Source organism: Equus quagga, chromosome 7 (assembly GCF_021613505.1).
Source record: "Equus quagga isolate Etosha38 chromosome 7, UCLA_HA_Equagga_1.0, whole genome shotgun sequence".
NCBI lineage: Eukaryota > Metazoa > Chordata > Mammalia > Perissodactyla > Equidae > Equus > Equus quagga.
This window is the reverse complement of record NC_060273.1, coordinates 8593830-8609662: the sequence shown is the minus strand read 5'-3', so window position 1 is coordinate 8609662 and position 15833 is coordinate 8593830. Positions and strand designations below refer to the sequence as shown.

At 36.4% G+C, this 15833-nt stretch overlaps 1 protein-coding gene across 7 annotated transcripts in view; it reads right to left on the bottom strand.

The window, feature by feature from the left end:
• The window catches only part of ATF7IP2 (activating transcription factor 7 interacting protein 2), a 57376-nt gene that overhangs the window by 14435 nt on the left and 27108 nt on the right, over nt 1–15833 (bottom strand). For all 7 annotated transcript variants that reach the window (XM_046668478.1, XM_046668484.1, XM_046668480.1 and 4 more), the window contains one exon: nt 13200–13360. In XM_046668478.1, the coding sequence (XP_046524434.1) occupies nt 13200–13360 (161 nt within the window). The remainder of the gene's footprint in view (nt 1–13199; nt 13361–15833) is intronic.

The window sequence follows — 15833 nt, the reverse complement described above, 5'->3', positions numbered from 1 at the left end:
TCTTCTCCCCATTAAATTACCTTGGCATCTTTGTTGAAAACCAATGGACTGTATGTCCTAATGGACTCTCTAATCTGTCCATTGATTTATATGTCTACCTTTATGTCAACACCACTGTCTTAATAAAGCTTTTAATAAGTCTTGAACTCACGTAGTGTATGTCTTCCAACTTTGTTCTTCTTTTATAACATTGTTTTCATCCAGGTCTTTTGCATTTCACATAAATTTTTGATCACCTAATGGCTACCAGGAGTTTGATTGAGATTGCATCAAATGTATAGAACAATTTGGTTGAAGTAGCATCAATAATGAATTTTCTGATTTGTGAACACAGCCTATCTCACCATATATTTAGGTCTCCTTTAATTTTTTATGTTTGAACTTTTAAAATTAATTAATAAACTCATTTTGAGCAGTTTTAGTCTTACAGAAAAATTGAGTGGCAAGCACAGAGAGTCCCATATACCCCCATCCCCAAACAACCTCTCCCACTATCAAAATCCTGTACCCTGGTGGCATGCTTGTTACAACTGATGAACCCACACCGACACATCATCATCACCCAAAGTCCAGAGTTTATAATAGGGTTCACTCTTAGTGTTGTACATCGTGTGGGTTTTAACAGATGTATAATGATATGTATCTGCTGTCATGGTATCATACAGAACAGTTTCACTGCCCTAAAAATCCCCTGTGCTCCATCTAGTCATCCCTCCCTGATAACCCTTGACAATATTTGACCTTTTTACTGTCCTCATAGATTTGCCTTTTCTAGAATGTCACATAGGTGGAATCATACATTATTGAGCCTTCTCAGATTGGTTTCTTTCACTTAATAATATGCTTTAAAGCTTCCTCCATGTTGTTTCATAGCTCACTTTCTTTTTAGCACTGAATAATATTCCGTTGTTTGAATGTACTACAGTTGAATTATCCATTCACCTACTGAATGACCTCTTGGTTGCTTCTAAGTTTTGGCAATTGTGAATAAAATTGCATTTTATATGATTCCGTTTTCTTTCTTAACATATCAATTATACTTCTTTTTTCTAGTGGTTGTCCTAGAATTTGCAATGTACATTTTCAACTAATCCAAGTCCAGAATTTTTGGTTGCTGGTTTTGTTCTCCCAACACCTTAATTTCACTCCACTACCTTTCTGCTTACATAATTTCTAAGAAGTCAGACATAAGGTGTTTTTTCCTCTGGTTTCTTGCAATATTTTATCTTTGATTTTCTGAAGTTTAAATATGATATGTTCAGGTGGAGTTTTCTTACTCTTTATCCTGCTTTGTGTTCTCTGAGCTTCCTGGATCGATGGCTTGGTGTCTAACATTAACTTAGTCATTTTGCTTCAAATATTGCTTCTGTTCCTTTCTTTTTTCCTTCTGGAATTCTCATTATGCATATCTTACTCCTTTTGTAGTTGTCCCAAGTTCTTGGACATTCTGGGTTGTTTTCTTTTTTTATCTTCTTTCCCATGGCTTTTCTGTTTTGGAAGTTTCTGTTGCCATATTCTCAAGCTCAGTGAGTCTTTCCTCAGCTGTGTCTATTCTACTAATGAGCCCATCAAAGGCATTCTTCAATTCTGTTAGTGTTTTTTACCTCAAGCATTTCTTTTCTTAGAATTTCCACTCTCCACTTACATTATCCACCTGGTCTTGCATTTTGTCTACTTTTTCCATTAGAGCTCACAGCATCTTAATCATAGTTTTTCTAAATCCCCAGTCTGACCATTCAAACGTTCCAGCCATATCTGACTCTGGTTCTGATGCTTGATTCAGTCTCTCCAAACTGTGTTATTTGCCTTTTAGTATGTCTTGCAATTTTTTGTTAAAAGGTGACATGACCTACTGGGTAAAAGCAACAATGGTATACAGGCCTTTAGTAATATAATGGCAAGATGTAGGGGGAGGGGAAGCATTCTAGTAGTCCCTGATTAGGTCTCAGTCTTTCAGGGAGCCTGTGCCCCTGGAGTGTGAACTTCACTAGTGCTGCTCATTCCCCTCACCCCACTTAGGTGGAACAAGATGGCTAGAGGGGGTTAGGGTTAGGTATTTCCCTCCCTCCATGTGGAAGGCCAGAGGGAGCAGGAGCTGGGTATTTCCTTTCCCCCAGGTAAGTTAAGCTCTGCTAATAGTTTCTCTTTAGGGCAGGCCTTGTTAAAAACAGACTGCTCTGGTGTATTTCAAAAGGTTCCTTTTACACCTTCTCGCTGCTGGAAGCTCGAGGGGATTTTTCTCCAATAGTTACCGTGAGGATCTGGCAGAGCTCCTGGAGACAAAACTCTCAAAACTGTGGGGACCCCCTATAATTGCCCCCCTCCATGGAGTTTTTAACTCTCAGATTTGTCTACTCTGAGCCTCCAGCCGTTAGTTTAGGTTTTCCTTCCCCAGCACTGGTTCCCATGGAGATTTCTGCTCATGGGTTTCTGCTCCAGTTCCACTATAGTGTGATTCTGTTTCCGCCTGTTGCTCTCTCCAGTTTGTGGGGCAGCAGTTTACTCTGTGACCTTACTTCTTTGATGGATCTAAGAAGAGTCACTGATTTTTTTCAGTTTGTTCAGCTTTTTATTTGTTGTTAGAATGGAGTGATGACTCCCTACACACTGGACCAGAAATCTGAAGTCTGCTTTGTAGTTTTGGAGTACATCTTATAGATATTTTGGTATTTTTATCCCTATGTATATCATGTTCTTTGATATTATTGTAAATGGTATTGATGTTAAATTTCAAGTTCAAACTGTTTGTTGCCTGTACATAAAAATACTAGAGAAATAGTATGAAATATATACACACACCACATAGTATAGAGGAATAGTATAATATATACACACATATATACCCTATACAGAAACACAGAAAAATATTTTATATTTATCCACATATTTATAATTTCCAGCACTCTTCATTGCCTTATCTTTGCATAGATCCAAATTTCCATCTGGTATTATTTCTCTTCTGCCCGAAGCACTTCTTTTAACACTTCTTATAGTGCAGGTCTGCTGCTGAGGAATTCTTTCACTTTTCTTTTAGTATGAAAAAGTTATTTTTCCCTACAGGTTTGATTTTTTTCACTGTGTAGAAATTTGAATGGACAGTTTTTCTTTCAATGTTTTAGAGATCTCTCTCCATTTCAATACTTTAGAGATCTCTAGTTTGCACAGCTGACAGCAAGAAGTCTCCTCATCTTATTTTTTGTTCCTTTCTGTGTAATGTGTCTTTCCCCCCCGGCTGCTTTTAAGATTTCCTTCTCACCACTGACTTTCAGCAATCTGATTATGATATGATTTTCCTTTATGCTTCTTCTGCTTGGGTTTGTTCTTTTTTTCTTTTTTCTTTTTATATTTGTGGGTTTAAGGTTTTCACCAAATTTGGAAAAATATTAGGCGCTATATTTTTATGCCCCCCCTCACCCTCTCCAATGATGTATATATTAGACTGCTTCATACTCTTCCACAGGTCTCTGATACTCTGTTCATTTCTCCCCCCATGCTTTTGTTTGAACAGATTCTATTGCTATTTCACTGAATTTTTTTAAACAAAAATCAGTATCTATTCCGTTGTTAATCCTATCCAATGTAGTTTTCACTTTAGTTATTGTCTTTTTCATCTTGAGAAGTTCAATCTGGATCTTTTTATTACATCTTCCATTTCTCTCCTGATGTTCATATTTTCTTCTACATTGTTCGATATGACGAGTATACTGGTAATAGTTGTTTTATGTTGTTGTCTGCTAAGTCTATTAACTATATTATTTCTAGCATTTCAATTTTCTCCTTGTTATGGGCTATACTTTTTGCTATTCTGCATGCATGTAATTTTTTATTAGATGTCAGACATTGTAAAATTTACGCTGTTGGATGATCTTTCATTCTTTCAAAGAGTTTTGGACTCTGTTCTGGCATGCAGTTAAACTACTCAGGATTAGTTTGATTCCTTTGAGTCTTTTTAGCTTTTTTGGGTGGGTCCATCGCAGTCTTTAGACTAACTGAGCCCTACTACAGCTACACCCATCTAAGGACTCTATCTGTTGTTCCAAGATATATGATAAGTCTCTTCCTTATAGCCAGTGGGAAAGCAACATGTTCCCAGGCCTGTGCAACTTCCAGGAAACGTCTGGCTTTCTTTTCAATGGTTCTTTCTCCACTCTCTTGTAGTTTCATCCTTTGCATGTATAGATCTGTATCTAGCCGATGATTCAAGGGGTTCCCTTTGCAGATCTTCAGAGCTGTATCGTTATACAATTTCCTCTCGTCATTGTCCTGCCTCACAAATTCTAGCCAACTTAGACTGCCCCATCTCTGCTCTAAATGCAGTCAGACCACTAGGCTGTTGGGCTCCTCCTGGCCCTGCTCTTCTACCTGGGAAACGCCTCCAGGCAGCAGGCTGGCACAATGGTAGGGGGCATTTGTTTGCCATCTCCAAGAAATCATAGTCTTGTACTCTCTATTGAACAGTGTCTGAACACAATTCTTTTTCTTTTTTAGGCTGGTTTTCTAGTTGTTTACAGCAAAAGAACAATTCCTGTAGCAGTTAATACTTCAGGCAGAAGGAGACATTTTCTACATATTCATTTTCATTTTGTGAGTCAACTGTTTTGCATGTACATTTTTAAACACAGATTTAATTCAATAATTTTTCCCATTATCAAATTTATCAATAAGAGATTCTGACAATAGCCATTATTTCTAAGTTTGATAAAGAAAAACAAATGTTCAGATCTCAATTTTATCAAGAATATTTTATTCTCCTTATCCGTCTTTGGCCTCTCACAAAACTTACAAACTTTATTTTATCTATATTTTTTCCTACTAGTAATAGTCATCACATCGATGAGGGACTGAGGACTGATAGCTATATTTACTTTGTTGCTTAACTACAAGAAAACCACAAGCAATTCTTCATATGTTTATTATACTAGTCAAAATCTCTTATCAATCTCAAAATTCTTCATTTAGTATTTCTGTATTTCTAATATTTCTTAATATTTTGACTTGCTGCTCTAGTTCATCAAATATGCTTTTATTTAGGAGTCTAAGAATCTAAGCAGAAAGACTTTAAAAAGCAGAGTGAAAGTTCTGGCAATCTCACTGGGCTGAGGAGGTAAGGGTTAAGACCTGAGACCCACCAAGGTGGAGGGGCCCTGGTGAACACTCCAAGCTTTCAGCTGGAATTCATGGAAGGCTGTGTCTTAAGAGCCAAATAGCTGGAGGTAGAAGGAGACTTACCAAAATAACAGTAAGCCTCAATTTATGCCATTCCCTGAGTAGATGAGGTCATCAGGCCCTACTCTATCTGGCCGAGGAGAGAATACACTTTGCCTATAGGAAGATGATATCATTTAGAGCCTCACCAATTTTTCAGAAATTATCAAGCAGGCCAACAGATAGAAACACCAGAAACTGACCAAAAACCAAAAGAAGCAGCTTAGATGATCCAGATACTGGCGTTACAAAACAAGGGCGTTACCAAAATCTGATTAATAGTTTAAAGAATACTAAGCAAAGATGGAGAAAATAGTTAAAATCAGATGGAACGTTCAGCAGAAAAGCAGAATCTATGAAAAAAAGACTACACTGAAATTAAGAGGAGTCAGTTCACATAAAGACACTATTAGGGAAGCGGAGAGAACTGAAGAGGAAAAAAATATTTATAGTAAATATATCTAACAAAAAACTTGAGAAAAGACAGGCAACTCAAAAGCAAAACATGCAAAAGTCTTAGAGAAACTTCACAAAAGAAGATACGCAAGTGGCTAACAAACATAAAAGTGTGCTTAACTTCATTACTAGAAGTAAATACAAATTCAAACCAATACGTAATGCTATAAACATACCAGCATGGCTAAAATGAAAAAAGCAGATAATGTCAAGTATTGACGTGGATATTCAGCAACAAAAACCTCATGTACTTTCAGTGGGAGTATAAGTTGGTACAATTTCTTTGGTAAAGTGGTAGTATCCATTAATCCTGAAAAATACACATATCCTATAACCTTCCAATTCTATTTCCAGGCAAATGCCCAACAGAAATGTACATATGTACATTTACCAAAAGACATGTAAAGAATGTTCATAGCAGCACCATTCATAATTTCCCCAATCTGCAAGCAACCCAGATGCCAATTAACAGTTGTGAATGGGTAAACTGTGGTATATTCATATGATGGACATCATTTGGCAATGAGAATGAACAAATTATTGCTGCTAAGCCAACAGCATGGATGAATCTCACAACGCATAATGTTGGGCAAAAGAAGCAAGCCACCAAAGAGTTCAGTGAGTATGATTCCATTCATATAAATGTTAAGAGCAAAGAGAAACAACTTATGGTGTTGCTATTAATGCTTATCCTGAAAAATTCATTATAAATCTGCAAACTAAAGATTGGAATTTCATGAGCATTTAACGATATGTAACTTTCCACTGACTGCTACGAATGATGGCTCTTTTTTTTAATGCACCATGTGTGTGAGGAAAACTGAGGACAGTGATGATTTCCATGGTCATCTGGATGCACATAACATATGTTTCTACTTGCATTTTACCTTGGAGAAGAATTTCTGTGTCTAAAATTAGTAATTAAAATTCTGCAGTAATATTATAATGTAGTAGTTTAAGAACATGGGTTCTGGAGCCAAAGCCTGGCTCTGCCATTTACTAGCTGAGTGTTTGGGGCAAGAAACTCCTCAGTTTCCTCATCTGTAAAAGAGGAATAAGTTTATTATTAAGATTATATGAATGTTAATAATGAGTAGGAAGGAGCATATGAAAATTAGTAGGAAATTTCTTAAAATACTGTGGCTGGTAACTGTTTCTTTCTCCTTTGTATTTTTCTCAACACTTCTTTGCATGAAATTCAACGTAAGACTTATTTTTTAGAAAATATTAATGTTTCATTCAATCAACACTGGTGAAGTGGTCGGTTCCTGGGTGCCTTAGACCTTGAGGCTTGATTTTCATCTTCAGAAATGACTACACATAAAGCCATTTTCTTCCTATTTAAGCAAGTTCCTTCTTCATTAAGTATGTGTTCTGGTTCATAAACCTTCCTTCTATGAGCTTCCTCAGCTCAGCTGTTACTGCCTTTCCCGTTTCCTTCACATTCTAAAAAAAATGCTTAAACTTCTAAATCCAACCATTACTATAAACACAGAAAGTCAGTAGTGGCACTGATTCCTTCGGCACTTGGGATATCAGAATAAACAATTATAAAACCTCCTGGCTTTCTCTAGAGTTACAATAATGGGGGAACGACGTGTTCCTTTTTCTTTTTTAAAAGTTCCTTTATTTCTTAACATTTTAAAAAATTTAAAAATAAATTATATGCATAGAAAAGTACACAGATTGCTATGTAGAATAGCTATGGTGGAGCCCCCCACACTTGAACAATCTGAGAAGCTATATTAAAAAATTTTAAGTAAAGAAAGAAAAAATAAGAATATCTGTTTGAAGACATTAGAAAGCTGTGATGGAAGCCAGGACTTAAGGAACTAAGATCCCAGAGAGGAGGAAGGTATAGAGAAGTGGGCTAGATACTTGCCATTGATGCTCCTCTCAAGGCGTTGTCAACTAAGCCATGCAGGAATACTAAGAATCTAAGCAGAAAGTGGCTGAGATCATAGTGGATAACGTCATTTAAAGCATCTACAATCTTCAATACACAATGTCCAATATTCAAACAAAAAAATTAGTAGGTGTAATAAGAAACAGGACAAAGATCAAAAATAGCAAATAAAAACAGAGCTCAAAGTGACCTAGATGTAAGAGTCTTAAGAAATAGATAAGAAAATAACAGATTAAAATGTTCAGAATACATGGATGACAAGATGAAAAATTTCACCAGAGAACTTGAATCTATCTATAAAAAAGAATCCATTGGAAAGGGGAGAACTGAAAATTAAGCAAACTGAAATTAAGCACTCAATACACATGGGTTTACCAGCCACTTGGATCCAGCTGAAAAGATGATTAATAAACTGGAAAATATTACTAGAAAATATCCAGACAGAAGCATAGAGCACAAAAAATATGGAGTGTACAGAGAAGCATGTAATTGAAATAGAAGGGGAGAACAGACAGAATGGCACAGAAGCAACATCTGAAGAGATAATGGCCAAGAATTTTCCAATGATGATGAAAGACATCAAATCACAGATTCAAGGACTACAAGCACTAATCAGGACAAATTAAAAAACAACCAACCTCCACCCACAAAAAAACTAGCATCACATAGTATACTGATGAAAACCAAAGCAGAATATCTTAAAGCAGCTAGAGAAACACAGCCATTTTCTTCAAAGAAGCAACAATAAGAGTGATGTCTAACTTTTCAACAGAAATTATAGAAGTCAGAAGACAATGTAATGACATCTTGAAAGTGCTGAAAGAAAAAAACTGCTAACCTACAATTCCATACACATGTTAAAATATCCTTTAAAAATAAAGACAAGAGCCAGCCCTGATGGTCTAGAGGTTAAAGTCTCACCACTTTGGTGGCCCAGGTTTGGTTCCTGGTTGTGGAACCACACTACCCGTCTGTCAGTAGCCATGCTGTGGCAGCGGCTCACGTAGAAGAACTAGAAGGACTTACAACTAGAACATAGAACTAAGTACTGGGGCTTTGGGGAGAAAAAAGAAAAACAGGAAGATTGGCAACAGATGTTAGCTCAGGGCAAATCTTTCCCAGCAAAAGAATAAAAAAAAAATAAAGACAAAATGAAGTTATTTCCAGACAAAAACTGACAGAATTTATCTTGAGCAGAACTAAAAAAAGAAACGATACATGGAGTTCTTCAGGCAGGAGAAAAATTATCCCAGATGGAAAGATGAAAATATAGGAAGAAATAAAGAGCAACAGAAGGGTAAATATGTAGGTTACTCTAAATGAATAATGACTATACAAAATAGTGATATTACTTTGTGAGATTTAAAATAATGTAATTAAAATGCATGAAAACAGAAAAGATGGGGAGAGCAGTAAATAAAGTATTCCAAGGTCAAGCATTGCCTACAAAATGGTAAAAGTAGCAGTTTATATTAGACTCTAATATTAGAGTCAAGAATCCATATCATGACCTTTGGGATAATTTATAAAGGAATAATGAAAGATGTATAATTAACAAGGTAATGGGGAATGGAAAAAAGAAAGATTAATCCAAAAGAAGGCTAAAATTAAGAGACAGACTAACAGACAGACACAGATAGATAGGGGGAAAAGGACCAAAAAAACAGATGGGACAAATAGAAAACAAGTAATAAGATTATAGTTATGAACCCAAATATACCAGAAAGATTACATTAAACATAAACAATCTAAATTTTCTAATTACTAGATAATTTTCAAATTGGATTAAAAATAATGTTCAATTAAATAGTTTAGCACCCACATAGCCGTCAATGACATAAACACATTTGCAATGATCAGCACTTCAGAAGCTGATGTGCTTCTATAACGATCTCATCAATCTCCTCCATCAATAACATGTGTGGTATTAATTTCCATTATACTCTTTAGATCTCCCATCTAGCTTTGAATTCCTCAATAGTCTACTTTTTCCTCTGGCTATTTTTGAACTTCACTTGAATGAAATCATACTATTCTTTTGTGTCTGCTTTTCAACAATGTGTTTGTGGGAGTAACTCACACTGCTGCATGTGATGGTAGTTCCTTCATTTTCGTTAATGTACAGAATTCCACTGTATGGATTTACTGCAATTTATTTTTGTTTTCAACTGCAGATGGACAATTTTTTCCTTCCAGTTGTTGGCTATTATGGAAAAAGCTCCTAGTAAACATTCCTATACATATATCCTATTGCACATGTGTGCATGTCTCCAGCTAAGGTTTATATCAAGGGATGGGGCTGCTAGGTCGAAGAATATTCAGATCTTCAGTATTTCTTGATAATGCCAAATTTCTTCTGAAGTACTATACCAATTTACTCACCCAATAACATAATATTAAATAAAACCAATCTGCTTTATTTCAAAACCTCACCAATACCTGGTATTGTCAGATTGTACAGTGTTTTACTTTTCCTTACCTGATATGCAATGGTATCTCACTGTGGTTTTAATTTGCATTTCCCTGATTACTAAGGAAGATGAGCACCTTTCCATATGTTTACTGGCCATGTGGAATTCCTCTTTGGTGAAGCAGAAGTACAGTCTTTTGCCCAGTTTTCTTTTGTATTATCTGGCTTTTACTCATTAACTCACTGAAGTTCTTTATATATATTCTGGGTACTAGCCCTCTACAGGTTATGAGTGCTGCGAGTATCTTCTCCCACTCAATGGCCTGTCGTCTCACTATCTTTACAGTGCCTTTTGAGAAAAGAAGTTTCTAATTTTAATGTGGTAAAATTGATCAATTTTTTCTTTTATGGCAAGGATATTTGTGTCTTAAGAAATCTCTCCTTATCTGAAGTTCATGAAGACATTCTATATTACCTTTTAAAAGCTTGATGATGTTTCTTTAGATATTTAGTTCCGTAATCCACGATATTCATTTTTACGTATAGCCTGACATAGAGATCCAATTTCTTTCATATTTCTCCCAACATGAATAGCAAATTAATAGTACCATTTACTAAAAGTCAATAATTTCTCAAATGATCTGCCATACAGTCTCCATCACATACCACAGATACATATGTGCACAGGTTTCTGGACTCTGTTACACTGCTCTATTTCTATAGCACTTGCCAATATCACAGTGTCCTAATTACTGCTGTGATGACCCGACTTCTGATGGCAAATTCCTTCTACTTGTTTCTCTACTTAAAGGATATCTTGCCCTCTTAATCTACTGCATTTAAAATCAGCTTGTCAAGGTCTATAAAATTACACACTGGGAAACTGACGGAAATTGTAGTCTATAAATTAATTTGAACAAAAGTGAAAACATTTTATGATACCGCAATGTCTAAACCATAAACATAGTATATTTCTCCATTGAATTTCTCCTTAATATTTCTCAAAGTTTTGTGATTTTCTTCAGAGTAATTACAGGTCTTGTTAAATGGATTCCTAGGTACTTGATATGTTTGGTGCTATTGTAATGGTATTATATCTTTTTAAAATTTTCATTTCCTAATTGTTTATATTTGGTATATAGGAATACAATTGATTTCTTACATATTCAAGTTTGGCAATCTTGCTAAACTCTTATGAATCCTAATAATTCATCTATAAGTTCCTCTGAATTTCCTACATACATACCCAAGCATCCAAGAACAGTAATAATATTGTTGCTTTTTTTGAATCCTTTGTATTTTTACTTTTCTTTCATTTTTTTGCATTTTTGCATTAGCCAACATATCCAGTATAATGTTAAAGTGGTGATAGCAGGCATCCTTCTGTTTTGTATCTCAAAGGGAATATTTCCAGTATTTCACCATCAAATTTGTTTTAGAGTTTTTGTAGATAGTCTTTATCAAATTGAGGAAGTTACCTCCTATTCCAAGTTTGCCAAGAATTTGTCTTTAATTATAAACAGGTATTTTATCAAAACCTACACCTATTGTGAGCTGATGATGATTCTTCTCCCGGCAAATTACATTAATTGATTTATGATTACTGAACCAACGCTGCAGCATTCCTGGGACAAACTCAATTTTTATAGATTGTTGAACTTGGTTTACTTGTATCGTGTTTAGCATGTCTGCATCTATTTCGTGAGTAAAAGTAGACTGTAATTTTCCATTTCTGTAAAATTTCTAAATTGATTTTAGTAAAGTATCAGAGTTATACTAGATATCTAGTCTCATAAAATGAACTGAAGAATATTCCCTCTTTTTCAATTCTTTGGAAGAATTTGTTTAAAATTGGTGTTGTTTCTTCCTTAAATGTTTTATAAAACTCACCCTTGAATCCACCCATCAGGGTCACATTACACATTTGTTACACGTGTTCTCACACTCACTATGGGCTCAGAGAGCTGCCTGAAACAGTTTCATAAATCGTAGGTTCTTTCTTCATTATAGAGCATAAGGTGGATTGTGCATATCATAGATACAAGCCACTGATAAATTTGACATATTAGTCTATAAAATGCTATTTTAAGGGTATCTTCACTTTTTCACTTCCATTACCAGCATTTTCTTTTTCTTTTTTGCCACTTTAGGAGTTTCAGCACATGCATGAACAAGGGTTAACAACAAAGACGATGAAATTTGACTCTTGCCTTCACCAACTAAATAAATGCCTTCTTCACAGCAGCTTCCTGGCTCAAAGCTAAAATGAGGGCCTCAATGTCATGGAATATTAGGGTTTTTTCCAAAGAGTCAAAGCTGCATGTAAATTCTCAAATACCAAGAATTTACTGTAAATGGTGTAGATCTCTAAGGCTTCTCTTTGTTTTATAGCATCCTGGAGTATGCATAGTTATTTGGGGGAAAGAGTGTTGTTCTTCAAACAATAGCATCCTTTAATTCACTCATTTTTGGTTATATATTTTCCCTTTTCTAAAAGCTGAGGAATAATTAACATATAAAAGTAAAACCACATGACATTTTAAGGAGTGGACGTTAAGAATAGATAAATAATATTGTAAAGTTCCAAAACTGTTAGAATTGCCAGTGAAGAGAATTCATTAAAGTGTCCCCCTCCACCTTGAACATCAATCCAGGCCGAGAATCACCAAAAATCTTTCTTTGTTAAACTAAACTGCCCCTTCCCTGCCAGCCCCAAATCTTTTAGACTAGATTGGAGATTAGGTGTCCCCCCTGCTTTGGACAAGTAAGTTGACCTTTTCACTCTAATTTGAAGTTACCATAATACTTTCAACATGCAGGGAACTAATTAAAGGCACTTTTTTCCTAGTCTTTCTTACTTTCGTAGTCGTCTTCTTCTGGGTAATTTTTTTAAACCACTGTTTCACAGGGCGTTGACTTTCTCCATACGTAGAATTGGAAAACTACTGGAGCGATCCAGTTGATCACTCTAGTCACCATACCAAAGACAGAGAGCATCACAATGAAAAACCTCATCATCTAACCAAGTCAAAATTTTATCTAGTACTCTTAAAACAATATTGATAGAAGCTTTGGAGAGCCAATTCCATTCGTCCATAAAAGACAAACATAGTGTTCATATGAAGTTTTAACTATTCTATACTTAACTGAGAAAAGGGTATATGTTCACAAGTATATATTTAGCTAAATAAATTTATGCATTTTTTTTGTAGAAATGCCTACCTTTCAGAAACAGCCTCATCATGTTCCCGTGAGAAATTAATCTCTTCACTTGCTTCTTCTGAAGGATTAGAAGGCTTAGAGTCCACAGAGGTCTTTCTTTCATCTGGACTCTTAAGTGACAGTGGATTCATATCCAAATTCATGATCTCTGCATTTGCAACCTATTAATTGGGTGAGGAAAAAGAAGTTGAGGAGAGGGTTACCAACTGTGTTCTTCGAGACAAAATTGATGATAGGTAAGATTTCACTTGAAAATGTTCTCAAAATTTTCTCGCACAAATATGGCAAAACATACATTAAATTATGTCTATTTCAATGGCTTATAACCATGATTGTAGTTTCTCTGCCAAAATGAATAAAAAAAATACTCGAAATAAAAATGATAGTACAAAGCAGCTTCTTAGTTTAGATGGAAAGAAGGAAAAACAAATACTTAAGCACTTAGATAACACTTTATTCCTATTAGACTAAGTTTTAGGAACTGTTAAACATTAGACCTTAACAAGGAGACTTTTTACTTTGTTATACTTTTAATGATGAGTGAAGACCAGAAATAAATCAAATTTTCAACTTACTCTTCCAGTCCTTGAGTTTTGTTTAATACTTGGAACTGAAACATTTAGCCCATGCTTTGGTTGAGAACTTGGAGTACTGAAAATACATTGTATATTAATCAATACCAAAGGATCAAGTGATTGCATAACACATGGGCTTTTCCGATAGATAGCATGAACAAAAATGCAGGTACACAAAGACAGAATTCTGAAATGTTATTATAGTAAGTGTATGTATTTTACATGTAGAAATAGGTTCAAACAACAATGGAAACCAATAGCAAAAAATATTTGGTATCTTTTCACTTCCAGGACAAAGTGGCATAGACCCATTTTTCCCTTCTTCTCCCTTCTAAGCACAACTAAATATCCCAGAAATAATTCAACAGATAATCATAAAGGTGGAAAGAAGAAGGCAGACCGCCTGGGGACCTCAGGATTGAGGAGCTACACCACAGTGAGTTCCCTGAGTTTTTTTATTCTCCATATATCCTGCACTGGGTGCCAGAAAGGCCAGGACCCATCTTTCATCCCAAACCTAGAGCAGGTGTGGCTAATCCCCCACTCCACATCTGCAGAGTCAGCGGTCAGATTCACTGTGGCAGTAGTGTCAGCTGGGTCCCTAACCTGACACCTGAGGTAGCAGTGGCCCTAATCAGCTGCAGGAGCAGTGTTAACAAAGCCCTGTGAGGAACCAATCCCCAGGACTCCACACCTGGAACAGCAGTGGACCAAATCCAGTGCAATGCCAGTGGGGCGACCACCCCCCAGCTGGGATGGCAGTGGGCATGGATGATTGAAGAATCAGCAATGTCCCTACTCCACGCTTGGGGCAGCGGCAGGCCCAATCCACTGCAGTGGCAGCAACTATTGGCCAACATTTCCTGAAGTTCCCACCCACAGCCCTGGGGAGCCCAGGCAGCACCTGCGGGCATTGAACAGGAGACCCAGTGGAGCCAGAGGAAGGAAGCCAACCAGAAAAGCCCGCAAGGGCTTTGGAAAGTAAGTTGTCATTAGAACTACAGCTCGCAAAAGGAGTCCAGGACCTGCACACTCAATCTACACACGGTAACTGCCTGCTAGAAGTAACAAACGCCTCATCTCTTCAAAGAGCCCTGTGTGTGAATGAGTACTGTCATCTTTTGACCCCTCCTAGGCACTAGAAGAAGGTTGTCCAGAAACACCATTGGCTCTCTCTCCAGAGCATGCTTTTCTGACAATGAACCTTCTAATTTTAAGATCTTTTGCAATCTGGATAGGCTCAGAATTTCCCAAATCAAGTCATGGTTGCTTTTGTGTGTGTGTGTGTTTGTTTCTTTATTCAATAATAAAAGGCAAATTGGAATATCACTATTTTGGGGTGGTGTACGCTGCATGTCCTGGGAACGTTGGTTGCTCCAGTGGGTTAATATGGTAAAGGGTCTGGTTTCTATTTCTTAAGATTTGATTAACTTCATTCTCCCTTTTTTTTAAATTTGAGTTCATAATAGTTTATACCACTGTGAAATTTCAGTTGTACATTATTTCTTGTCTGTCACCACACAGGTGCTCCCCTTCACCCTTTGTGCCCACCCCCTACCTCTCTTCCCCTGGTAACCACTGGACTGCTTTCTTTGTCCATGTGCTTGTTTATATCAAGTCATGGTTGCTTTTTGCTAAACAGTTCCTCCTTCAATTCCTCTCTTCCCTCCCACATTTCACTATAGGAAGCAAGAAACCTGGCCAAAACTTCAAACACTTTGTTCAAAAATCACATCAGCCTAATAAAAATCCAAGTCATCACAAGTTCTGCTTTCTGTATCACTGCAGGACACAGTTCATCTAAGCCTCCTGCCACTAGGTAACAAGAATACCCCTTCCTCCAGTTTCTAATAACATATTCCTCATTTCCTTTTGAGTCCTCACCAACAGTGCTTTTAAAGGTCCCTATTTCTATCAACTGTCTGTTTAAGAAGATTTAGATATTCTCTTGGACTATATAGGTTTGCTCTAAGGTGTTCCTCATTTCCTTCTGAGCCCTCACTTGCAGTCTTCACTATCTCTATTTCTAAAAGTCTGCTTAAGGCAACCCAGGCTTTTA